The 25,821-nt window shown below is 46.1% G+C and overlaps 1 protein-coding gene across 1 annotated transcript in view; it reads right to left on the reverse strand.

The window, feature by feature from the left end:
• Positions 1–14,864: 14,864 nt before the first annotated feature.
• LOC119973781 (plexin-C1-like) overlaps positions 14,865–25,821 on the reverse strand; it is a 102,725-nt gene continuing 91,768 nt past the window's right edge. The window contains exons 12-19 of the mRNA XM_038812205.1: positions 25,702–25,763; positions 22,606–22,745; positions 21,879–22,067; positions 19,743–19,833; positions 19,374–19,574; positions 19,120–19,275; positions 18,178–18,283; positions 14,865–14,944 (exon numbers count right to left, since the gene is read on the reverse strand). Coding sequence (XP_038668133.1) covers positions 14,865–14,944; positions 18,178–18,283; positions 19,120–19,275; positions 19,374–19,574; positions 19,743–19,833; positions 21,879–22,067; positions 22,606–22,745; positions 25,702–25,763 — 1,025 coding nt within the window. The remainder of the gene's footprint in view (positions 14,945–18,177; positions 18,284–19,119; positions 19,276–19,373; positions 19,575–19,742; positions 19,834–21,878; positions 22,068–22,605; positions 22,746–25,701; positions 25,764–25,821) is intronic.

Below are 25,821 nucleotides of genomic sequence, written 5' to 3' on the forward strand. Positions count from 1 at the left end.
GTCCAGTGTTGTGATCCTACTGTCAGTGTATAGGTCCCTGACTGTCAATATAAACGGCAGTCCCACCAGTATTGCCCCGCCCCCTTGCGGGTTCACTGGGAAAATCTCACATTTGCTCATGTTGAGTTTGTAGCCACCAAACGCTTTCAGAAGTGATTCCTTCCATGCTGCTTTGTGGGTCCGAGATGTAGAGGAACAGGTCATCCGCATAGAGTGAGACTTAGCTCTCTGCCTCCTCTTTGGATTTCCCCCTCCAGTTCTGCGGTAAGAGGTCTGGTTCTGGCACCATCCGCGCCTGCACGGAGCTTATACTTTCCATGATCTCTCCCAGTTCTAGCCGTGCTCCAAGACTCTGTTTTGTGTCCTCCCACATGTCTGGCATGTCCAGTCCATCGAGGAACTGTTCCATCCCAGAGTCCCCTGCTGGGGGCTCTGAGGTGTACAGTCCCCGAGTTGGTGCACTGCTTTCCTCGTGAAGAGCAGGTCAAAGTTTGTAGTTTTTTCCTCTCCGCCAGGAACTCTACACTTTGGGCCTCCGAGTATTTACGGAATACCTTCAGTATGGAGTTGACCAGGTGCCGCCTAGCCGCTCTCTCCTCTCTATCCCTTTGCGCTTTAAACACGATAATTTCCCCTCTATTCACGGCCTTTAGCACCTCTTATAGTGAGGCCTCCCTATTTCGGTTGTTTGTCGTGTACTCCGCTATGGCCTGTGATACCCTCTCGCTGAATGCCTTGTCGGCCAGTAGGGCAGTGTCCAACCTCCATGTGGGATGTTGGGTACTACCTGTCTCCAACCTCACATTCATATAATGTGGAGCTGACTCAGAGATTACGATTGTGGAGTACTCTGCCTTGAACAACCCTGGGAGCACCGATTTCCCGACTGCAAAGAAGTCAGTCCTTGAGTGTACCTGTGTTCTGGGGAGAAGAAGGAGAACTCCTTCACCCCTGGCTGGGTGAACCTCCGTGGGTCCACCGCCCCCATCTGCCCCATAAAGTGACCAAGTTCCTTCGCCATGTTCTAAGGTGTTTCCCATTTTGGGGTTCAACCTGTGTCCGCGGGTCCTGTACACGGTTAAAAGCCCCCCCACCCATGATCAGTCGATGCGTCGGGGATTTCCAGCATGGTCTTTTTAATGAATTTCGTGTCGTCCAAGTTGGGTGCGTACACGTTAGTGAATACTATTGTCTAGGACACGGCTGAACATGACGTACCGGCCCCCTGGATCCATTACCGTCTTCGTCGCCTTAAACATCATCCTCTTATTTATCAGAATCGCTACCCCCCTGACCCTCGTCCTGTAGCAGGACTGGTAAGTCCTTGGCTGTTCTGCACTCTCGCTCCGGCTCTGACCTGATTTTTACCCGTCATTTTGTTTCTCCTTCTTTCGTCTCCCGTATTCTTCACATTCAGGGATCAAATCAGTAGGATTTTTGGCGAGTTTTGTTAAGAAGTGATTGTTTTACTGTTCTGCGGGAGGAGAGCCACCTGACGTGCGACTGCTCACCCCCCTCACTCTCACTCTCAGTCGATGTTGAACTTGTTGGCACCTCTGCTCCTTTGCCGCAAACCCCGTGCCCCAGACACCACAGCCGGCTTTCCCACTGAGGACCTCCGATCTTTTTTTCCCTCCTTATGTACGAAAGAGAAAAAAAACAACCAAGGGAAAAAAAGGAAATGAAAAGAGAAAAAACACCCGAGAAAAAAGAAAAAAAAACAAGAGTAAAAAAAAGGGAAGGTAAAGAGAAAAACAAACCACGAAAAAAGAAACAAGAAAAAAAAATCCACGAGGAGAGAAAAAAAGTTGTGAACTTTCCAAACTCTTTCAATTGTCCGCTGCACTTAGAGTGCGTACTATCCACTCTGAGCTCAGTCCCTGCCAGCATCAGTCTGTGATGGTTTAGCTCACAAGGCTAAATCGCTGGCTTTAAAAGCAGACCAAGCAGGCCAGCAGCACGGTTCGATTCCCGTACCAGCCTCCCCGGACAGGCGCCGGAATGTGGCGACTAGGGGCTTTTCACAGTAACTTCATTGAAGCCTACTCGTGACAATAAGCGATTTTCATTTTCATAATGCCAAAGTGAAACAATGTTATCAGGTGCCAAGCCCCACACTCTGACTTCCTCAGTATTCTCCAGCATTGCACTCCTCAGAACAACACACCTTACAGCTCCACTCATTCCTACCCCTCCAGGCACATCTTCACATCAACATCCAAACAGGCAACACTCACACTCATCCTATTACCCTATCCACATGCTTAAAAGTCATTCTGCACCTATTTTCTTCCCTATTTTGTTTGTGTCCGCCTATCCTTCCCTATTTTCTACAGAACCCGTTTCTCATACTCAGAATTATTCACTTTCTCTCCAGGCAGGAGAAGTGAACACACAATTCCAGGGGGACGCAGTGAGCCAGTAGGGGCCTGGCGCTTAGGGGGAGGCTGTCAAGTGAAAGCCACCTTTGTGGTATTTTTAAAAAAGAAGCTTGCGGATCACAAAGGTACAAACAAAAAGAGCTTTATTAGAAATTTATTCACACAGGTTGCTAAAATAGACTGGCTGTTACCCCATCCAAATTGCCAATGACATCATCAATATGTTATGCAATTAAACTCTTAAAGTGATGTTATTGCAACTAGGAACAAACATGAATACAAAACATTTTTCTCCCCCTTTACATCATAGTTTCCTGCAATGAAACACAGTAATGTTAACAATCAAAATTTATAATATGAACAATTAACAAACGCAACAATCAGTAAGTTAGATGTTTTGGAGGATGTTGATTCCTGTGTGGTTGTCAGGCGTCTGCTTTCTCGTATTGACTGTAACCTCTGCTGTTTTTGGTTAAGTTTAGACGGCGTCTGTTGTTTCAGCCAGAGTCGACGTAGGATTTGGAGGTTAACTCAGTGTTGAAGTGTCCTTAACTGAGGTAAGGGGTTGGATCAAGGAACCAGAGCCGAATGGGTGCGCGCGCAAGAGGCCTCCTGCAGGGGGACCTCCCTCTGGGCCCTCGCCACGACAGCACTCCCATCCCCACCCAAAAAACACTCCAGCAGCCCGTGGTGATAGCCATCCTCCAGTCCTGGAACCAACTACGGCAGCAATTTGGCCTGACCAAAAGGTCAGACAAAGCTCCAATCTGCAACAACCATAGGTTCACACCAGCACTGACTGACGCCATCTTCAAAAGGTGGGGACAGGACGGAGGGGCACGGACAGTCAGGGACCTATACACGGATGGCAGGATAGCAACACTGGATGAACTAACAGAGAAATTCCAGCTAGCCGGGGGAACAAGCTAAGTTACCTGCAACTCAAAAACGTCGTACGAAAGGGGACAAGGACATACTCACAACGACCACGACAGATATTACTGGAAGAATACTGGCGCAAGCATACTAGATAAAGGAAACTGTAGCGACAAACTTGGCATCCACAGGAACAGAGAAAAAGGAGAATACAGGCAGAAGACGGGAGGGCCGGCTGAAGCGGAAGTGAGCACGAGACGACAAAGGCAGCAAAATCCGTCCAGGAGAAGCAAGGACAACACCAGCACCAGACCCATTCAAGTATTGCCCTCCGTAATTGTTTCTCCGGCACCAAAATGTATATCTACACCCCCACACTCCCCTCACAAACAGATGCCTACTTATGTGTAAATTATTTTGCCAAATGTACAGAGTTGCTGCTGTTGAGCGGGTGCATAATACCCGACCAGTTACTTTATTTGATTTTGTATTTCTCTCGTATTGTTTCTTTTTTTCCCCTTTGTGATTTGTATGTGTGCCCTTCTCTTCTATGTGTGTATATATATACCTGAGAACCTGACAGTACCAGAAACTGTGGAAGACAGTACCACATTTTTTTAATAAATGTTTTTTATTGGGTTTTTGGTATCCTGTGTACCTAACGGCAAATATACTTTGTCCAAAAACCCAATAAAAAACATTTATTAAAAAAATGTGGTACTGTCTTCCACAGTTTCTGGTACTGTCAGGTTCTCAGGTACGGACAGATCTTCACTTGGCACTGCTTGATGCAAACTCTCAGTTGACTTTATGTCTGGCAACCTTGTTCTATCTGCTAAAAGCTGGTCAGCGTGTCTTCTTGACACAACATTATCCTGAGTTTGAATGGTGTAGAAGACCAGTACCGTCTGTGCTAATGTGATGGCAGGTATCCACTTCCCATTGGTGGTATAGTTCCTTGACAATACCACATGACCTTTATGAAAAACATGGCGTTTAGCCCTTTTCTCAACCTGATTTTGCAGCTTCCTCTCAACAATTTCTCTAGTCTTAGGCAGCTTCAGTAAATCAAACGCTGTCTGTAACTGAGGTTTTATCACAGTGATACCGGAGAATTTTGGGTTGTCAAATGTATTCTTGTATGTCATCAGGTATTGGCTTAGTCGTTTTGACAATGATCCTTGCTCATAATTTACTTTCAATGAATGCTTCATTGTCTGAACAAACCTTTCAGCCAGCCCATTTGTGGCAGGATGATAAGGAGCAGATCAATATGTTGGATTCTGTTCTCCTTTAGTTAATTTGTGAATTCCTGTGAAATGAACTGTGGCCCATTATTGCTAACAAGTTGTTCAGGGTAACCGAATCTCACAAAATTCTCACCTGGTATTTCTATTGTTCTCTGAGGACGTCATGTTCATAATGGCGACTTCAGGCCATTGTGTGTATGCATTGACCACAATGAAGAACATACACTCTTAGAATGATCTGGCATATGAACTCTTTGCTATGGCCCTTCTGACCATTCTCATGAGTGTAATAGCACTAGTGGTGGTGGGTTCCGAACGTGGATTGGATTGGATTTGTTTATTGTCATGTGTAGGTTAATTCTAATAAATAGGAACAAGGGGTTATATCAGTACACTTGATTGCCATTTGGTGGTTCATCAACCTGCACTATGTTTCAGCGTACTATGGAGAGTGGAGAGTCTGTTACAAGGAACTTCCAAAGTGGTAGTATACTTGGCCAATGTCTTAGTTACAGGTGCATCACCCAAAGAGCTTGGGGCAAACCTGGAGGAGGTCCTCAAGAGGTTTAAAAAGGCTGGCATACGTTAAAAATGCAAGAAATGTATGTTTCAATCTGATGAGGTCACGTACCTCGGGTTCAAAGTGGATGCATCCCCTTCAAGACCATGTGAAAGCTATGAAGGGAGAGCCTGCGCCTAAGAATGTGACAGAACTGAAGTTCTTCCCAGGAATGGTCAATTACTATGGAAATTCCTGATGAACAAATAAACAATTCTGGCTCTTTTACATCAGCTTTTTCATAAAAACATCAGTGATGGAATGGGGAGACATGCAAAAAGAAGCATTTTCCCAAGTCAAGCAGGCTTTACAGTCGTCAATATTGCTTGTGCACTTGGACCCGAGTAAGCTGGCCGTTTTTGGGGCATATGTTCCTAATCCTGTTTAGACTTGTGTTCCCAAATTTTCCAGGAGGGCCTGTCAGAAAGAGTATCATGACTCTCAGAAAAGGAACAGATTGTTTAATGTTGACAACATTGTTCTGGCAAGGAATTTTGGTGATGGTGATGCCTGGGTGCCAGGGGGAGTTGTGGAGAAGACAGGACCAGTCTCATATGTGGTGGAGGCATAAGGCCGTCAAGCAAAGAAGCATGTCAACCATTTAAGGGAGTAGAGCGAACTCCAGGAGACTAGCAAGTGTGTCCTGCATTAAACCCTTATGCACAAGCCCCTGAACCAGAGATTTCTACACCCTCAGTGTGACCAAGGCAGTCTCTGGCTTCTGTGGCTAAGGCAGAAGAAGGGCCAGCAAAGACGTGGCTCTAGAGGTGGCCACCACTTCTGCTACATCAAAGGAACCCATCTCATCGACTGCTGAAGAACCCCTGGCAGAGTTGCGGCACTCCACAAGGATCCAGATGTCTCTGTCAGACTGACGTCATGAACTGTCTTTCCCTAGTGTCCCTTCTATAATATTACAGTTTGTCTTGCTGTGTGTTAACCTTTTTTTTGTTTTATCATAATTGATCTCAGGAGTTGTGGGGGACGGAGTGTAGTGATGTGGTCCCTTTGATGTCTGATTCTTGGCGGGCTTCATGGAAGTTGGAGCCATTGGAACATGAGTGCAGAACCCAGGGCTGGAGGTTGGCAGTTGGAGCCAGGGTGTCATTAGGAGTAGATCTATATAGTTGTTCTTAATCAATAAATCCTTTAATTCATTACTTAACACATTGATTCGCCTCGTGTTACTACACCAGTGTATTAAAGGAGATGGCCATGGAAATACTGGATGCATTAGTTGCCATCTTCCAAAATTCTGGAGGAACTGTCTCAGCAGATTGGAGGGTGGCAAATGTAAACTCCATATTTAAAAAAGGAGGGAGGGAGAAAACAGGAAATTACAGAAATACCAGTGACAGTAAAGAAAATGTCTATCATAAAGTATGCGTTAACAGGACACTTAGAAATATCAATGAGATTAAACAAAATCAGCATGGTTTTATGAAAGGGAAATCATGTTTGACAAACCTACTGGAGCTTTTTGAGGATGTAACTAGCACAATAGATGAGGGAGAACCAGTAGCTGTGTATTCGGATTTTCAGAAAGCTTTTTAAAAAAACTTTTATTAAGAAAAGTTTCTCAAAATATAACAAAGTAAAAAACAAACGCATACAACAAATACCATTTCAAAATAATCTCTCCCATATCTAACCCCCTGGCCCCACTAACCCCCTAGGTACCAACAAAGCTTAACAGAAAACAACCCCCCCCCCCCCATCAGCTGACAGTGACTAACTCCCTTAAAAAGAAAATGAAACGCTGCTACTTCGTGCAGAACCCTTCAATCCGATCACTCAGCCAAGCCAAAGCACTGAGCAGCGCGGGGAACTCCACCCAAGCAGAACTTGACTCTGGACTATCAACAAGGGGAAGGCAAGGACATCTGCCGTCACCCCCATTTGCAGTACCAGCGAGTCCGAAACACAAAAATGGCTACCAACGGGCAAGGCTCCAGCTGAACACGCAGAATCCCCGACATGGTGCTGGGGAAAGAGACCCAGAAGCTTACAAGTTTAGAACAAGACCAGAACATATGTGTATGATTCGCCGGCCCCCTAGGACATAGCCCGCACATGTCCTCCAACCCCGAGAAGAAACCACTTATCCGCGCCCTGGTCAAGTGTGCCCTGTGCACCACCTTGAACTGGATCAAGCGGAGTCTAGTACATGAGGAGGTGAAGTTAGCCCTTTGAAGAGCCTCACTCCACACTCCAGCCCCTCCATTCCCCTAGCCCCGAAGGACGAGTCCAAACTTGCCGGCACAAATAAATGATTCATGCACATAGGGGCTAACATCGACATGGAGTCCTGCTTAAAATGTTGCCTAAACTGCATCCAGATCTTCAGAGTGGCCACCATTACTGGGCTTGAAGTAAATTTTGCAGGAGAAAACGGCAGCGGGGCAGTAACCAGGGCCCTCAAACTCGAACCTCTACAAGAGCCCGCGTCCCATCTGCCCCCATATAGAATCCGGATCCTGAAACCACCCCGACACCTTTTCAATATTTGCAGTCCAATAATAAAATAGCAAATTAAGTAGCGCCGAGCCTCCCAACTGCCTCTCTCTCTCTCTCTCTCAGGAAGGACATACTGGCACTGGAGCGTGTCCAGCGGAGATTCACACGGATGATCCCTGGAATGGCGGGTCTAACATATGATGAACGGCTGAGGATCCTGGGATTGTATTCATTGGAGTTTAGAAGGTTAAGGGGAGATCTAATAGAAACTTACAAGATAGTACATGGCTTAGAAAGGGTGGACGCAAAGAAACTGTTTCTGTTAGGCGAGGAGACGAGGACCCGTGGGCACAGCCTTAGAATTAGAAGGGGTAAATTCAGAACAGAAATGCGGAGACATTTCTTCAGCCAGAGAGTGGTGGGCCTGTGGAATTCATTGCCGCGGAGTGCAGTGGAGGCCGGGACGCTAAATGGCTTCAAGGCAGAGATAGATAAATTCTTGATGTCGCGAGGAATTAAGGGCTACGGGGAGAATGCTGGTAGGTGGAGTTGAAATGCCCATCAGCCATGATTGAATGGCGGAGTGGACTCGATGGGCCGAATGGCCTTACTTCCACTCCTATGTCTTATGGTCCTACAAATCCGTGGGGTCTTGCCCGCCCAAACAAAGGATTTATTAATCTTCACAAAGAAAGACTTGGGAAGAAAAATTGGGCAACACCGAAACAAACCTCGGGAGCACATTCATTTTTGACACCGACCCACTACAAAAAGGTCAATCTAGGTGCAGACCTGCTGGACGTGAGAGAAAAAAAAGAGAACTCCTATCCTTCGGATACAAAATCTCCATAGCTCTGCCCCTCCCCCATCTGTTCCATGCAAACCAATAATGCCGTCACTACTCCTGATAGACGCAAGAGTCTTAGAACACGATCTGTCTAACCGAGGATTTAAAATGCAATTTAAGTCCAACTAGTTGGTGTGAATCCAGATCGGGAATAGAAACCAACACCTTGTTGATATACACTGCATCATCCCAGTTCACTGCAGACACATTAACTAAGGCCACCAAAGTGCTTGCCAACGACCCACTGATGATCGCATACCTCCTGCCTGGGTCTGCCAGTATTTTAAAAGCTGAAAAAGATACCCTCTTATTGATCAATGCTGCAGCCCCCGGGCTCCACCATGGAAACCCGAATGGTATACCTGTCCCACCCAGCCCTTCCGTAACCTTGTCTGGTCCTTGATTTGCAAATGGGTCTCCTGCAAAAGCCGCACATCGGCATTCAAACTTCTCAGGTGTGTAAACATTGATCTTTTTACTGGGCCATTTAATCCCTTACATTCCAAGTGACAGCCGGAGAGGGGACCTTTTTATTCCCTGTCCCCCCCCCCCCGCCCAACCCAGAGTCGGCCATTCCCACAATGTGAGGTAATCCATCATCAACTCGAAGAGTGCCGATACCAGGCCCGCCCAAGCTGGCTGTCAAACCTTCTGTCAGATCAGAACGAAGACAAAGATATAGTCACCGTCAGCAGTCTAACTTTCCCCCCCACCATCCCGCCTCCCAGTAACACCACACTAGTATGGCAGGGGGGTTGGGTACCGGAACAATAGGTCAGAAGGTGAAAAAATCAAGGGAGAACTAGGGAATAGGGCCAGTGTGGCTCTGAGGAAGAGCAGACAGGGAGATGTTGCTGAAAACAGCAGGACTGGTGGCCTGAAGTGCATATGTTTTAATGCAAGAAGTATAACACGTAAGGCAGATGAACTTAGAGCTTGGATTAGTACTTGGAATGATGATGTTGCCGTTACAGAGACCTGGTTGAGGGACGGCAGGATTGGCAGTTAAACATTCCAGAATTTAGCTGTTTCAGGCAGGATAGTGGGGGATGTAAAAGGGGTGGAGGAGTTGCACTACTGGTTAGGGAGAATAGCACAGCTGTACTGCGGGAGGACACCTCAGAGGGCAGCGAGGCTATATGGGTACAGATCAGGAATAAGAAGGGTGCAGTCACAATGTTGGAGGTTTACTACAGGCCAGCCAGCGGGAGATAGAGGAGCAGATATAGACTGATTTTGGAAAGGAGTAAAAGCAACAGGGTTGTTGTGATGGGAGACTTCAACTTCCTCAATATTGACTGGGATTCACTTCGTGCTAGGGACTTGGACAGGACAGAACATAGAACAGTACAGCACAGAACATGCCCTTCGGCCCTCAATGTTGTGCCGAGCCATGATCACCCTACTCAACCCACGTATCCACCCTATACCCGTAACCCAACAACCCCCCCCCCCCCCCCCCCCCCCCCTAACCTTACTTTTATTAGGACACTACGGGCAATTTAGCATGGCCAATCCACCTAACAGAGATTGTAAGGAGCATCCAGGAGGGCTTCTTAAAACAATTTGTGGATAGTCCAACTAGGGAAGGGGCTGTACTGGACCTGGTATTGAGGAGTGAGCCCGGCCAGGTGGTAGAAGTTTCAGTAAGGGAGCATTTCGGGAACAGTGACCACAATTCAGTAAGTTTTAAAGTGCTGGTGGACAAGGATAAGAGTGGTTCTGGGGTGAATGTTCTAAATTGGGGGAAGATTAATTATAACAATATTAGGCGGGAACTGAAGAACCTAAGGAAGGGCAGCACGGCGGCACAGTGGTTAGCATTGCTGCCTACAGCGCTGAGGACCCGGTTTCGAATCCCAGCTCTGGGTCACTGTCCGTGAGGAGTTTGCACATTCTCCCGTGTCTGCGTGGGTTTCACCCCCACAACCCAAAGATGTGTAGGATAGGTGGATTGGCCACGCTAAATTGCCCCTTAATTGGAAAAAATAATTGGGTTCTCTAAATTTATTTTAAAAAAGAAAAAGGAGGCATTTGTCAGGGCTAGAAGGCTGGGAACAGACAAAGCCTGTGTGGAATATAAGGAAAGTAGGAAGGAACTTAAGCAAGGAGTCAGGAGGGCTAAAACGGCTCACAAAAAGTCATTGGCAAATAGGGTTAAGGTAAATCCCAAGGCTTTTTACAATTACATGGAAAAGAAGAGGGTAGCCAGGGAAAGGGTTGGCCCACTGAAGGACAGCGGAGGGAATCTATGTCTAGAGACAGAGGAAATGAGCGAGGTAGTAAATGAATACTTTACATCAGCATTCACCAAAGAGAAGGAATTGGTGGATGTTGAGTCTGGAGAAGGGTGTTTGATAGCCTGGGTCACATTGAGATCCAAAAAGACGAGGTGTTGGGCGTCTTGAAAAATATTACGGTGGATAAGTCCCCAGGGCCTGATGGGATCTACCCCAGAATACTGAAGGAGGCTAGAGAGAAAATTGCTGAGGTCTTGACAGAAATCTTTGGATTCTCACTGTCTTCAGGTGATGTCCCGGAGGACTGAAGAATAGCCAATGTTGTTCCTTTGTTTAAGAACGGTAGCAAGGATAATCCAGGGAACTAAGGCCGGTGAGCCTTGCGTCAGTGGTAGGGAAATTACTGGAGAGAATTCTTCGAGCGAGGATCTCCGATTTGGAAGCAAATGGACGTATTAGTGAGGGGCAGAACGGTTTTGTGAAGGGGAGGTCGTGTCTCACTAGCTTGATAGAGTTTTTCGAGGAAGTCACAAAAATGATTGATGCGGTAGGGCAGTGGATATTGTCTATATGGACTTCAGTAAGGCCTTTGACAAGGGCCCTCATGGCAGACTGGTACCAAAGGTGAAGTCACACAGGATCAGGGGTGGGCTGGCAAGGTGGATTCAGAACTGGCTAGGTCATAGAAGGCAGAGAGTAGCAATGGAAGGGTGCTTTTCTGATTGGAGGGCTGTGACTAGTGGTGTTCTGCAGGGATCAGTGCTGGGACCTTTGCTGTTCATAGTATATATAAATGATTTGGAGGAAAATGTAACTGGTCTGATTAGTAAGTTTGCAGATGACACAAAGGTTGCTGGAATTGCGGATAGCAATGAGGACTGTCAGAGGATACAGCAGGATTTAGATCATCTGGAGATTTGGTCGGAGAGATGGCAGATGGAGTTTAATCCAGACAAATGTGAGGTAATGCATTTTGGAAGGTCTAATACAGGCAGGGAATATACAGTGAATGGTAGAACCCTCAAGAGTATTGACAGTCAGAGAGATCTAGGTGTACATGTCCACGGGTCACTGAAAGGGGCAACAAAGGTGGATAAGGTAGTCAAGAAGGCATACGGCATGCTTACCTTCATTGGCCGGGGCATTGAGTACATAAATTGGCAAGTCATGTTGCAGCTGTATAGAACCTTAGTTAGGCCACACTTGGAGTATAATGTTCAATTCTGGTCACCACACTACCAGAAGGATGTGGAGGCTTTAGAGGGGGTGCAGAAGAGATTTATCAGGATGTTGCCTGGTATGGAGGGCATTAGCTATGAGGAGAGGTTGAATAAACTCGGTTTGTTCTCACAGGAACGACGGAAGTTGAGGGGCGACCTGATAGAGGTCTACAAAATTATGATGGGCATAGACAGGGTGGATAGTTAGAGACTTTTTCCCACGTAAAGGGGTCAATTACTATGGGGCATAGGTTTAAGGTGCGAGAGACAAGTTTTTTTACAGAGGGTAGAGGGTGCCTGGAACTCGCTGCCAGAGGAGGTGTGAAAGCAGGGTCGTTTAAGGGGCATCTTGACAAATACATGATAGAATGGGAATAGAGGGATACTGACACCGGAAGTGTAGAAGATTTTAGCTGAGACGGGCAGCATGGTCGGCGCAGGCTTGGAGGGCCAAAGGGCCTGTTCCTGTGCTGTACTTTCTTTGTTCACACCCCAATATACAAACAAACAGCCAAAAGGAGAACAAAGACCCTTGACCTCTCCTCTCACACCAAACCCCAAACAAACAAGAACAGAAGGGCAGCATGGTGGTTAGCATAAATGCTTCACAGCTCCAGGGTCCCAGGTTCGATTCCCGGCTGGGTCACTGTCTGTGCGGAGTCTGCACGTCCTCCCCGTGTGTGCGTGGGTTTCCTCCCACAGTCCAAAGATGTGCGGGTTAGGTGGATTGGCCATGCTAAATTGCCCGTAGTGTCCTAAAAAGTAAGGTTTAGGGGGGGTTGTTGGGTTACGAGTATAGGGTGGATACGTGGGTTTGAGTAGGGTGATCATTGCTCGGCACAACATCGAGGGCCTGTTCTGTGCTGTACTGTTCTATGTTCTATATATATATATATATACAAGAAGTCATAAACTCATTTCTTATTACCCTAAAATAATGAGCTGCAGAAACCCCCATTACTCTGCTCCCATTAATTAACTCAACCGCTAGTATGGTGACCCCCTGCCGCTCAGAGTTAAAACAGAAAAATACTCATGCCGACAACCAGGCCTCCACCCACATCCAACTTTAATACACAAAGCGTGAAAAAAAAGCAAACACCCATCCCACAAACAACCACATAAATACAAACTCCAAACATGACCAGGAAAAAGCCCAGCAAATCCCCATAATCAAATGTCCTCGCCCACAATACCAAGACCTCACACTAAATACAGATTCAAATGCACGTAACAGTTAACAATTAATTCGCTCCCAGCCCATATTTCTTTACAAACCCGTCTGCATCCTCCGGCGCTTCAAAATAATAGTCTTTCTCCTTTACTGCTCAGTTTAGGTAGTGTGAGTCACCCTGGTTAGCTGAGGTCTGTATAAAAGACAGTTAGAAAGCGCACTCAGTAAGCTTTGCGCAAGTCAAGAAGACACAGCCGGAGTGAGGCACATCCAGAGTCGGAAGTTGGAACTTAGTAATTCGGTGCAGAGTGGGAGAAGGTGCTTTTTCCCTACTGTTTTGTTCTCTCTTTCTACTGGCTTGTAACTTTTAATCTGCAGGGAGAGAACCAGGGAGCATCTGAGACCCTGGGTGAGTTCTCCCAGTGAGCCAGAGAAGACACAGCCAGAGTGAGGCACAACCAAGAGTGAGTTGGGGAATTTGAAGCTAGTCGTCTGTTACGGGCCAATTGTGCTGCGGCATGCGCGCTGGGTGCCAGGCAGGACCAGTGCCAGGGGCCGATGCCAACTCACCTGTGCGGCCCAGTGAGGTCGTTGAATTTCTTGCGCCACTGGGTGGCGGTTTCCTGGTGACACTCCCCGCGCTGATGGCCGCTACCACTGCCTCCTCGGCGGCACTGGCTGATATGTGGCCGAACCTGCGACTCCCTCAGGGGCATAGAGTATTATCCTGTCTGGACTCCACCACATCCAACAGTCTGGCCAGGTCAGCATATCCGAATCGTGGGGCTGGTCTGCACGGTGGCATGGCTGCGTGCTGTCTGGGGTTTGCTCTGCGTAATTGGTTTAAGAGCTGCTCCCTCTCATTAACAGGGAGCTGGCAGGCACGGCCCAGGCTATTCAGTGCGGTAGGCTGTCGGGAAGCATCCGGCAATTCATGCGTGCAACCACGCTAAACTTTTCCATTAGATCGCGCCAATTGTGATTCTCAGTGGTTACTTTCCCACCTGCTGAGAAATCTGAGGGATCTATCTTGGTTGCATGTGCCATTTAATACACAGTGTGTATGTCTGGCCACAGTTAGCCTGTTAATTCATGTTAATTCTGTATGTTAGAGCATAAGATAGATATTACAAATTATATTACTTTTCTAACTTTGCAGAGTAAAGTTTATTTTGTTTGTTTAAACCCATGGAATCTTGTGGCTTTATTCAGCGAGTGGTTAACTGGGATTTCAAATTTTGCATACTTTAAACAAAGATGTGTTGAGAAAATAAATGAGTTTCCTTTGCCTAATTGTGAAGCAGGCAGAAGTAGCTTTGTACTTGCAAGTAAGGGGTGTGTTTGAGGCCCACACATCGAGTGGAATGTAATTCAGACAATGGAGGTCTTGCGCGAGCTGGCTGGACCGCCAGTGAGATCCTGGCACTGCTTCCTTTAGAGAAGACCAAACAGGCATTTCTGATTTCCAATTTATTTGGCAATTTACGTATTCAGGTAATTCTTATTTACGAATGCAGGGTGATGGACATCTTTGTCTTTTATAGCCATTTTAGTACTCCAAAGAAGGTTGTTCTGGTTGCACTAACAGTGTGAAATATAGGGCCGGAGACAAACCCTAAAGGGAGTTTGGAATTATTCTATCCTTGGAATGTGGGGTGAAATTTCCCATTAAATCCCAGGATTGCCATAGATCTGATGAGAGTTGCTGGGATGAAGTGATTGAAGGTAGATTGGTGATAGAGATTCAGTATGATCCCGTAATGCCATTTATATCACAGATTGTCTTCTGCTAATTGTAATACAGCAATTGTCAGGGTTCAACATTTGCTCCGAGTTATCTTCTCGAATTTGATTTCGGAACTAGCTTTCCAGAAGTTCCATTTGGGTGTTTAGTCTCTGCGAGTACTGTTTGGCCTTGCGACGGGTTCCCACAAAATAAACTGAAGAGACAAAAAATTTGATCAGCTTTGAATCAAACGAAGTGGGAGATTCCACATTAGACATTAGATAACATTAGACATTAGATAAGATCAATTACTGCAGGAATGATTCTGAACACATCACCAATATCGATTGAAATGTGGCAAAAAAGTTACAGATCAAGAGTCCAATGAATCACAAAAAATGGTGTGTATTAAGGTACACGACCAACAATGTATGTTTTTATAATTTACTCATGGGTGTCCGTGGCAATTTTTGTGTCATATCCCCAATTGCCCTTGAACTGGACGGCTTGCTAGGCCTGTCAGAGGGCAGTTAAGAGTCAACCACATTGTCACTGGTCACACCTTGGCCAGGCCGGGTAATGACGGCAGATTTCCTTCTTTAAAGGATATTAGTTAACCGGAAAGTTTTTTTTATAAAAGTTGATGCTAGTTGTCATGGCCACCACCAGCGGACAAAAGCCAAAGTCTGGTTTTGGGCGTGTTTGGTAGGAGCGCCGAGATTCACCCCGCTATTCACCGCACTTTGCTAGTTTTTGGGCCTTGGTGAGTTTCTCCCCACCGAGGCCACACTTCAGTGGATTTCTTGCTGGAACGTTTCATTGCAGATCGGGGCACCATTCTGAACAGCAGCCCCGATCTCTAGACACCCCCACCCCTTCACTGCCCCAACCCTGATGACGAGGGCCCCTGGGAAAACCGCCCTGCCCCCGCAACCCAAGGGTCTCTAATGGACTGTGAGCTCCACCGAGAAGCCGTTACGTCTGGTCTCACAATCGCGGCCTTTGACTCGGCGCCGGGTGAATCAGGCATCCGGGTATTAAAATTAGCCTAATGGCGACGTGTCGGGTGGCTTTAGACCCGGCACGTGGCACCTGGCTTGGGGCTCTTGTGTGATTCACCCGTTGTGCCCGGCACGATTGCTGAATCATGCCCTTTATATTCATATTTATTAATTGAATTTAAATTCCACCAGCTACCATGGTGAGGTTTGAATCTGTGTTCCCAGAGCATTAGTCTGGGCCTGTGGATTGCCCGTCCAGTGACATTACCACCACTGTGCCATCATCTCTCTTACTGATGCCACACATGGTCTAATGCTGGCTTAATGTCAATGGCAGTCACTCCCACCTCAGTTCAATTCAGCTCTATTGTCCACGTTTGGTTCAAGGCTGGAATGTTGTGTAAATAATGTTGTAAAAAATCCCAAGGTTGTGAACAAGAGTAATATCAATAAAAACATTTCCAACATTTTTCTTTTGACATTGAACATAGAGATCAGGACAGCTAAACAAAATTTGATCAAAAGGTTGGTTTTAAGGAGCATCTTAAAGGCAGGACAGACGGAGAGAGGCCGAGGGGTTGAAGGAGGGAATTCTGGAGCTTTGGGCCTCAGCAGCTGAAAGCATGTCAGCCAGTGGTGGAGCAATTAAAATCAGGGGTATAGGAGGCCAGAGTTAGAGGAGCGAAGAATTCTCAGAGATCTGTGGGGCTGGAAAATATTACAGAGATAGAGAGGGGCAAGGCCCAAAGAGGAACTGAATCATCTGGATGAGAATTTAAAAATATAGATGCGCGAGTCAAAAAGCCAGTGAAGATCAGTGAGCACAGGGGCGATCGGTAAATGAGATTTCAAACATGAGATGGGTGATTTGAAGGAAAGAGAACCACTATCAATATCAGCTAACATGCAAGCTGAATGGTAAACAGTTTGTTTGGAATACGACAGAGGGAGCAGGAAATGGATTTCATGCGAAAGATACTGGCCGGGATTCTCCCCTACCCGGCGGGCTAGGCCCGCGCCGGAGTGGTTGGCGCCATGCCGACTGGCGCCACAACCGGCGCCAAAGGCCTGTGACGCCCGGCGTCGGCCGAAAGGCCTTCGCCGGTTCGCGCATGTGCCAGTGCGTCAGCGGCCGCTGGTGTCACCACCGGCGCATGCGCGGTAGGGGGGTTCTCTCCGCCATGGTGGAAACCACGTCGGCGGGATTGGCCTGTCAGCGGCGGGACGTCGGCCCATCGCGGGCCGGAAAATCGGCGCGGGGGACACGCCGATCGGCGGGGCGTGATTCCCGCTCTCGCTGATTCCTGGGTGGCGGAGAATTCCGGCCACGGCGGGATTTACGCCAGCCCTGGGCGATTCTCCGACCCTGCGGGGGTCGGAGAATTCCGCCCACGTTCAGCGAAAGCATTGCAGGGAATAGGATAGCATCTAAAGAAAGACACAAGTTCAGGGCGATGGCAGGGGGGAAAGTTTGGGGACATTTGCCCCAATGGGTCATACAATAATTTAACCAGCATCACTTTGTGAACAGAATAATAATTTCGCATAAGACCCAGGAGCAGAATTAGGCCACTCAGCCCATCGTGGTCTATTCCACCATTCAAGAAATTCATAGCTGATATAATCCTTAACTCCATTTTTCCACCACATTCCCATAATACTTTTACTGAAAATCTTTCTATCTCAGCCGTGAACATGCTTAATGATCCAGCCTGTACAGCTCTCTGCAGTAAGGAATTCCACAGGTTTATTGCCCTCTGAGAGAAGAAATTCCTCCTCATCTCTGTCTTAAAATGGGCGAACCTTTACTCTGAGATTCCGCCCTCTGGTCCTGGAAGAAAAAATGTCTCCTCAGCATCTACCCTGTCAAGACCCCTGAGAATCCTATATGTCTCAGTAAGGCCATCTCTCATTTTTCTGAACTCCAGTGAGTACAGGCACATTCTACCTAACTTCTCCTCAAAAGAGAATCTCTCCATACTCTGGATCAACCTTGTGAACCTTTGAAACAACTGAAATAACTGGCATCACTTTGTACAAATGTTCAGTTTTTATTTTCCATACCTTATAAAAAACACATTAATCCATTCCTCTCCTCCTGCTTTATATATTTATCCCATTTTCCATTCCATCCATCCTCCTTTCCATCTATCCATTCATCGCTCTCCGTTCATGATCCTTCACTACATCAATCCATTCCTCTTTGTATTCATCACTCTTCTTTCCATCCCATAAATCCTTCTGTCCATCCAACCCTCTCTCTATGCCATTTCTACCTCCAGCCATCCAACCTTCCTCCATCCATCACAGTTTTAGTCTACACAGACCAAGTGAAACCATTGTAGGAATTTAAGAGACAAAAATTATTTTATCAGAGCAACAGCAAGTGATCCGTTATTCTGCAGAAATACATGAAAATCTTACATAATATATATTAAATACTTACTGATGATGAAAACCAGCAGCATAGTAGGTATTACAATCAATACAATGAAAAATAATTTGCCGGGGGGTTGGATTATTAAAATTTTGTCATATTTTCCAACTTTCACCTAAATAGAAAACACAATTTTAACACATTTTGGATGCTTTATTGTACAACAAATTAGGCTGAATTTTGAAACAAATGTGAGGTCAGGGTCCATAACGAACTGTAAATATTTAAGATGTTACCAGCACAGTTACTTGTCAATGTTTCCAGTAAGTATTCTGTGACTAAAGGGCGGCACAGTGGTTAGCACTGCTGCCTCAAGGCACCGTGGACCCGGGTTCAATCCCGGCCCCTTTCCTGGGGTAGCACCATTTGCTACTCCTCAGATAATGAAGCAGTCCATATGCAGCAAGACCTGAACAACATTCCAACTTGGGTCTGATAATTGGCAAGCAACATTTACGCTACACTCGTCCCAGGCAATAGGAATCTCCAACAGGAGGAAATCTAAACACCTCTCTTGACTATCAATGGCATTATCACCAATGAACTTAAACATTCACTTCCTCCACCACCGATGCACAGTGGCAGCAGTGTGTACCATCTACAAGATGCAACGTACTAAGGCCCCTCCGACAGCACATTCTAAAACTGTGACTTCCACTACCTAGAAGGACAAGACTAGCAAAAGCATGGGAACACCACAACCTACAAGTTCCCCTCCAAACAATACACCACCCTTACTTGGAACTACATCGCCATTTATTCAATGCTACTGGATCAAAATCCTGGGACCCCCTTCCTACCAGCACTCTGGGAGTACCTATACCATGTGAACTGCTGTGGGTCAAGAAGGCAGCTCATCACCACATTTTCAAGAGCAATTAGGGTGGGGCAGCTTATGCTGGTCTAGCCAGTGACATCTCAGGAATGAATAGTTAGAAAAAAAAAACTTACTTCTATTTCTGATATTGAAGTGTCGGATGTGTTTAGTACACATTTTATTTTATCTTCAATCACCTCTATAACATTACATTTCAATTGGTTACCCTTATCCCTCAGAACAGAAACCTGAATTTCACTTTCGTTAAGTTGCAAATTATCTTCCTTTTTCTGTAAAATAAATCATTGAAAAGGTAAAATGGTTAGAGAGAGCCCTAAATTAAATGAGAGTTGGGGCTCAACAAATGAGGAAATACAATACTATTTACCATTATAGTTATCAGGAGTTGTTTGTCATCAGTTGTTGTTGTAGTGAAGTTGTAAAACACAGGGTTCTCTTGGTAGGTCATAGAGAAGTTTTGCTCCTTTGATCCAGTCAGATGGAATAACATGATATGCGTGCCAGGGGTTTCGCTGCTCTCAGCAGATGGTGATTCACAGACCCAACTTGAATTAATAACTGAACATTCCTGTCCCACAAACAGAAAACATTGAGATAGGGAATAAATAAAGTCAAAGATATATTATGCTTTTGCATACAAAATAAGAATCAGTTTCATCTAAATTAAACACATCACTCATGATTAACTGAGGTTAAAACAGGAAAGCTTCAGTTACTGGAAATAAAATAAACTCACGGCCGGTTTCTTTGGGTCTCCAGTTAACTGTGTCCACATCTGTTCAACAACATCTAAATTTCTGCCGCTTATCGTTATGCCTCGGCCTCCACTGGAGAAAGCAAACCGCAAATGAGAAGGTAAAACCACAACAAGATATGTTGCATCGGGGATCTCCAGCGTAGGTCTGATCTTTAACAGTGGGATCTTCTTGTGTAACTTCTGAGCTCTGAAAGGGCATCTCCCTGGATCAAAGCTTTGACAGGGCATCTCCCTGGATCGCAGCTTTGACAGAGCATCTCCCTGGAGCTGAGCTCTGACAGGGTATTCCCTGGATGTGAGCTCTGAAAGGGCATCTCCCTGGATCTGAGCTCTGAAAGGGCATCTCCCTGGATCTGAGCTTTGACAGAGCATCTCGCTGGATCTGAGTTGTGACAGGGCATCGCCCTGGATCTGAGCTCTGAAAGGGCATCTCCCTGGATCTGAGCTTTGACAGGGATTCTCCCTGGATCTGAGCTTTGACAGGGCATCTCCCTGGATCTGAGCTTTGACAGGGCATCTCGCTGCATCTGAGCTTTGACAATGCATCTCCCTGGATCTGAGCTTTGACAATGCATCTTCCTAGATCTGAGCTTTGACAGGGATTCTCCCTGGATCTGAGCTCTGAAAGGGCATCTCCCTGGATCTGAGCTTTGACAGGGATTCTCCCTGGATCTGAGCTTTGACAGGGCATCTCCCTGGATCTGAGCTCTGACAGGGCATCTCCCTGGATCTGAGCTTTGACAGGGATTCTCCCTGGATCTGAGCTTTGACAGGCTATCTCCCTTGACCTGAGCTTTGACAGAGCATCTCCCTGGATCTGAGCTTTGACAGGGCATCTCCCTGGATCTGAGCTCTGAAAGGGCATCTCCCTGGATCTGAGCTTTGACAGGGATTCTCCCTGGATCTGAGCTTTGACAGGGATTCTCCCTGGATCTGAGCTTTGACAGTGCATCTCCCTTGATCTGAGCTTTGACAGAGCATCTCCCTGGATCTGAGCTCTGAAAGAGCATCTCCCTGGATCTGAGCTTTGACAGGGCATCTCCCTGGATCTGAGCTCTGAAAGGGCATCTCCCTGGATCTGAGCTTTGACAGGGATTCTCCCTGGATCTGAGCTTTGACAGGGATTCTCCCTGGATCTGAGCTTTGACAGTGCATCTCCCTTGATCTGAGCTTTGACAGAGCATCTCCCTGGATCTGAGCTCTGAAAGGGCATCTCCCTGGATCTGAGCTTTGACAGGGATTCTCCCTGGATCTGAGCTTTGACAGGGATTCTCCCTGGATCTGAGCTTTGACAGGGATTCTCCCTGGATCTGAGCTCTGACAGGGTATCTCCCTGGATCTGAGCTTTGACAGGGCATCTCCCTGGATCTGAGCTTTGACAGTATGATATTCCTGTGCATGATCTGAGAGTGGGTTTTCCTTTCCTCCACCCTCTAATTCATCACTGTCAATAAAGCTGTCGGGAGTTGATTTACAATGAAGTTGTCACTCGTCAGTTGATAATCCCAAAAGGAGTGTATTTAAAAGCTATGTACGAAAGATGAGCTGTTAGGTAATTTGGACATTCCGAATTCTCCCTCTGTATCCGAGCAGGCGTCGGTCGGAGTGTGGCAACTGGGGGCTTTTCACAGGGGCGTCATTGCAGCATTGATGTGGGCCTACTTGTGACAATAAAGATTATTATTATTTTAAAAGTTTAGTTTTTTAAAAATTAAAATATATTGTTATTTTATCTACTCAGGAAATTGAAGTCCTTTTATCTTGTAAAATGTAAACAGTTGTATCAGTTTGAATGTTCATCTGTTAATAATGTGTTAAATAAATTTGGTTCACAATGATACTTTAAAGAAGTTGTGCAGTGATACTCTCGTCACTTCTGAAGATTTAAGTGGAACTGTACCAAGATCTTACTATGGAGTATTAAGAAATATTGATCAAAGCAGATTTATTGCTGGTTTAAAAAGTCCACCACTTGGATCTCAGGGTCGAAATGGTTTGGGAGTAGGGACAGAGCCCTGCGAAATATTTAAAATACAAAAGGTAAAGTAATCTAGAATAAGATCCAAAACAACCCAAAAACATAACGTCTTCTCCTCCCTTCACCATCATACTCACCTCGCCCAGGATAGATTTGGCTGAATCCCTGTAATAAGAATGTTACTGATGTACTCCAGTACAGCAGTCCTGTTAGCTGCACAGTCCTTTTCAGAATCATACAGTAAACACGCTGTCTTTTTACCATGGGTTGTCTCTGGTAAAACACATTTTACTAATGTGTTGCTCTGAATAGTACAGTTGCTTGATCTGGTGGAGAAAGACATTTTAAAACAGTAACTATTAATATTCTGTTAAATGTACAAATTTCACTTGTTTGTGATTGTTTTTGTGACCAGCTGTGTGAAAGAATTATTGCTAGATCAGGTACTTCGCAGCTGGAGGAATAATAACTCTCTGTCTACATTATAAATAAAGATACACTATCCCTCAATGTGGAAAAAGCAATGCTCCATTTATCAATAATCAGACCTTTCAGGAGTGAAATTAGGAAACACTTCCTCACACAAAGGGTAGTGGAAGTGTGGATCTCTCTTCTCCAAATGGAATTAATGCTCGTAAACTGTAACTTTAAATCTAGCATTCACAGATTTTTGTCAGCCGAAGGGATTTGGGGTATAGGTCACAGGTCAGGTAAGATCTCATTGAATGGTGGAACAAGCCCAAAGGGCCAAATGTCCTCCTCCTGTTCCTTTGTTTCGATGCCAAGTCAAAAAGAATTAATAATTAGTTATTCAAAAGGAACAAATCTAACTATTCTTCATAAATGACTACAATTTGCACCTACTTGGCTGTTACATAATCACTAATTCCTTTGATGTGAAGCACAGCACTATATCCAATACTTAGACCAGAACCAAAAATGGTCACTGTGGCCCTCCTGGATGAAGCCACACGTTTTGGTTCCAGAGACTTAACGACTGATTCCTGATAAAAGAAAAGAAGTTTCAAAATTACTGTTTTGCTTAAAAAGACTTGCATTTCTATAACACCTTTCACAATCAGAGTGTTCCAAATCATAACCACTGAAGCAATTTTGAAGTGCAGTAAGTGTTATAATGCAGGGAACACAACAATGGAATTCATAGAATTCTTACAGTGCGGAAGCCCACTGAGTCTGCACCGACCATCCAAACGAGCACTCCACCGAGATCCACTTTCCCGCCCTATCCCTGAGCTTTGATCATGACCAATCCAGCTAATCTGCACATCTTTGGACTGTGGGAGAAAACATCAGCACACACACTTTCACGTTCATTTTTTTTAAAAATTAGCAATTTATTACTGCGACATTAACTTATTTCTGCTTAGCAAGTTGTTTCTTTTCTTCAAACTCAACTTTTTTTTTGAAATTCATGTATCTTTATGAGATTTCTTCACTGATCCCTCGAGTGCGAAAAAAATAGAGACATGACCCATGCAAAAGAGTTGGCATGCTTACTCAACCCATCCAGAACAAATCAGGCTGCTTGATTGGCACCCCGCTACAACTTTGAACATTCATTCACTCCACTACCAATGCACAGTAGCAACAGTGTGTACCATCTACAAAATGTACTGCAGCAACTCACCAAGACTCCTTCATTAGCAGTTGCCAAACGCACAACTTCTACCAACTAGAACACCACTGGGTTACTCATGTAAACACAAGCCTATCACAGCCATGGAAGCATTGGAAAGGGTGCAGAGATTTACCAGGATATTGCCTGGTATGGAGGGAAGATCTTATGAGGAAAGGCTGTGGGACTTGAGGCTGTTTTCGTTAGAGAGAAGAAGGTTAAGAGGTGACTTAATTGAGGCATACAAGATGATCAGAGGATTAGATAGGGTGGACAGTGAGAGCCTTTTTCCTCGGATGGTGATGGCTAGCACGAGGGGACATAGCTTTAAATTGAGGGGAGATAGATATAGGACAGATGTCAGAGGTAGGTTCTTTACTCAGAGAGTAGTAAGGGCGTGGAATGCCCTGCCTGCAACAGTCGTGGACTCGCCAACATTAAGGGCATTTAAATGGTCATTGGATAAACATATGGATGATAAGGGAATAGTGTAGATGGGCTTTAGAGTGGTTTCACAGGTCTGCGCAACATCGAGGGCCGAAGGGCCTGTACTGCGCTGTAATGTTCTATGTTCTGTGTTTGGACTCAAAATTCATAAAATATGCAGAAGGCATTGAACTTTCTTCCACGGATTACAAAAACCTGGAACTGATGGAAGTTGCATTCCTAGGAATGGTGTTTTATATCCATAGCTATAAACAAGAGCTAATCAAAGCTTTATTTATACATCATAAACTTTATTAACTATTGAGTATTCCTTATGTCATGAGAGCCTGGGCGGTGCGCGGTCAATTCCTGCCCCACTTGATCCGAAGTCTCAACACAGGTGAAATTACATTTTATTTAAAATACTCGAGGTCCTTGTTTGAGCCCAATAAACTAGTCACCGGGGCCAGGATTCTCCCCTACCCGGCGGGGCGGGGGGTCCCAGTGGGATGGAGTGGTGTGAACCACTCTGGCGTCGGGCCGCCCCAAAGGTGCGGATTTCTCTGAACCTTTAGGGGACAAGCTCTAACCTTGAGGGGCTCGGCCTGCGCCGGAGTGGTTGGTGCCCCGCCGGCCGGCGGGAAAGGCCTTTGGCGCCATGCCAGTCGGGACCGAAGGGACTTCTCCGGCTGGCGGAAGTCTGCCCATGCGCCGGAGCGTCAGCAGCTGCTGACGTCATCCCTGCGCATGCGCAGGGCCTCGCCATCGTGAAGGCTATGGCCAACGCGGAAGGAAAAGAGTGCCCCCACAGCACAGGCCTGCCTGCCGATTGGTGGGCCCCGATCGTGGGCCAGGTCACCGTGGGGGCACCCCCGGGGCCAGATCGCCCCCCAGGACTTCGGAGCCCGCCCGCACCGCCAGTCCCACCGGTAAGGGAGGTGTTTTGGTTCCCGCCGGCGGGACCGGCATTACAGCAGCGGGACTTTGGTCTATCACGGGCCGGAGAATCGCCGTGGGTGGCCCGCCGACAGGCGCGGCGCGATTCCCACCCCCGCCGAATATCTGGTGCCGGAGACTTCGGGGGCGGTATTCACCCCCCCCCCCCCCCCCCCCCCCCGGGCGATTCTCCGACCGGGCGGGGGGTCGCAGAATCCAGCCCCAGATTTGTAACTTTAAAACACAAGTAACTTTTTATTATGTAGTATCATAATTAACCGGACAGAAAACTGACTATCTGCTATCCTTTTCTAAACTCACCCCTCCTAAATTGCCCCATTCTCTGTACAAACACACACAGTGATAAACAACACAGAGTGGAAATGGTGGTGGAAAGGGAAATAAACTAATTATAAAAGGATAAGGATCTTTGATACACTGGGATGACTTCCAGTCAATGTCTTTCTGAAGTTCAGGCTTTCGTTTTGGTAAATCTTCCTTCTAGGCTTGAGATGGTTTCCTCTGACAGGGTTGTCCAATTTCTCTGCAGACTAAGCATCATTTGAGGTTTACAGCCGTGCACTCATTGCTTACAGAGAGAGACACCACACCTTTCACTTCCACACCTCTCTAAAGACTTCTGCCTAGTTCTCTCAGAAAGCATCACACAGGAACCAATCAGACTGCTGTCAGGCAGAACATTGTCCCTGAGCAACCTACTGGTTGCCAGTTAACCAATCGAACCAATGCCTTCCAAAGCTGGTTCCTAAGATCTACTCGATGCTCAAGAGTCTGACTTCTCCTTTCCAAAATACAAAGCCTTGAAACACGATTTCCTGACAAGCTGGCTATTTCAGCTTTGAATCTCCTACTTAACGGCACATTCCAATTATGGGTCCATGGACCAAAATAATAAAATTAAATAAATGGGAACCAAGGAAATAAACAGGAAGGACTCTTACCGTACAAATCCTTTCTGGAGTACAGAAAACACAGCCTGGTTTTTGGATATCACAACTGTAAACTGTTAAAACAGAAACGTTAATACAATTGGGATGTAAAATCCAGTGCAACAAGAAAGT

This window comes from Scyliorhinus canicula, chromosome 11 (assembly GCF_902713615.1).
Source record: "Scyliorhinus canicula chromosome 11, sScyCan1.1, whole genome shotgun sequence".
In the NCBI taxonomy this organism is placed as follows: domain Eukaryota; kingdom Metazoa; phylum Chordata; class Chondrichthyes; order Carcharhiniformes; family Scyliorhinidae; genus Scyliorhinus; species Scyliorhinus canicula.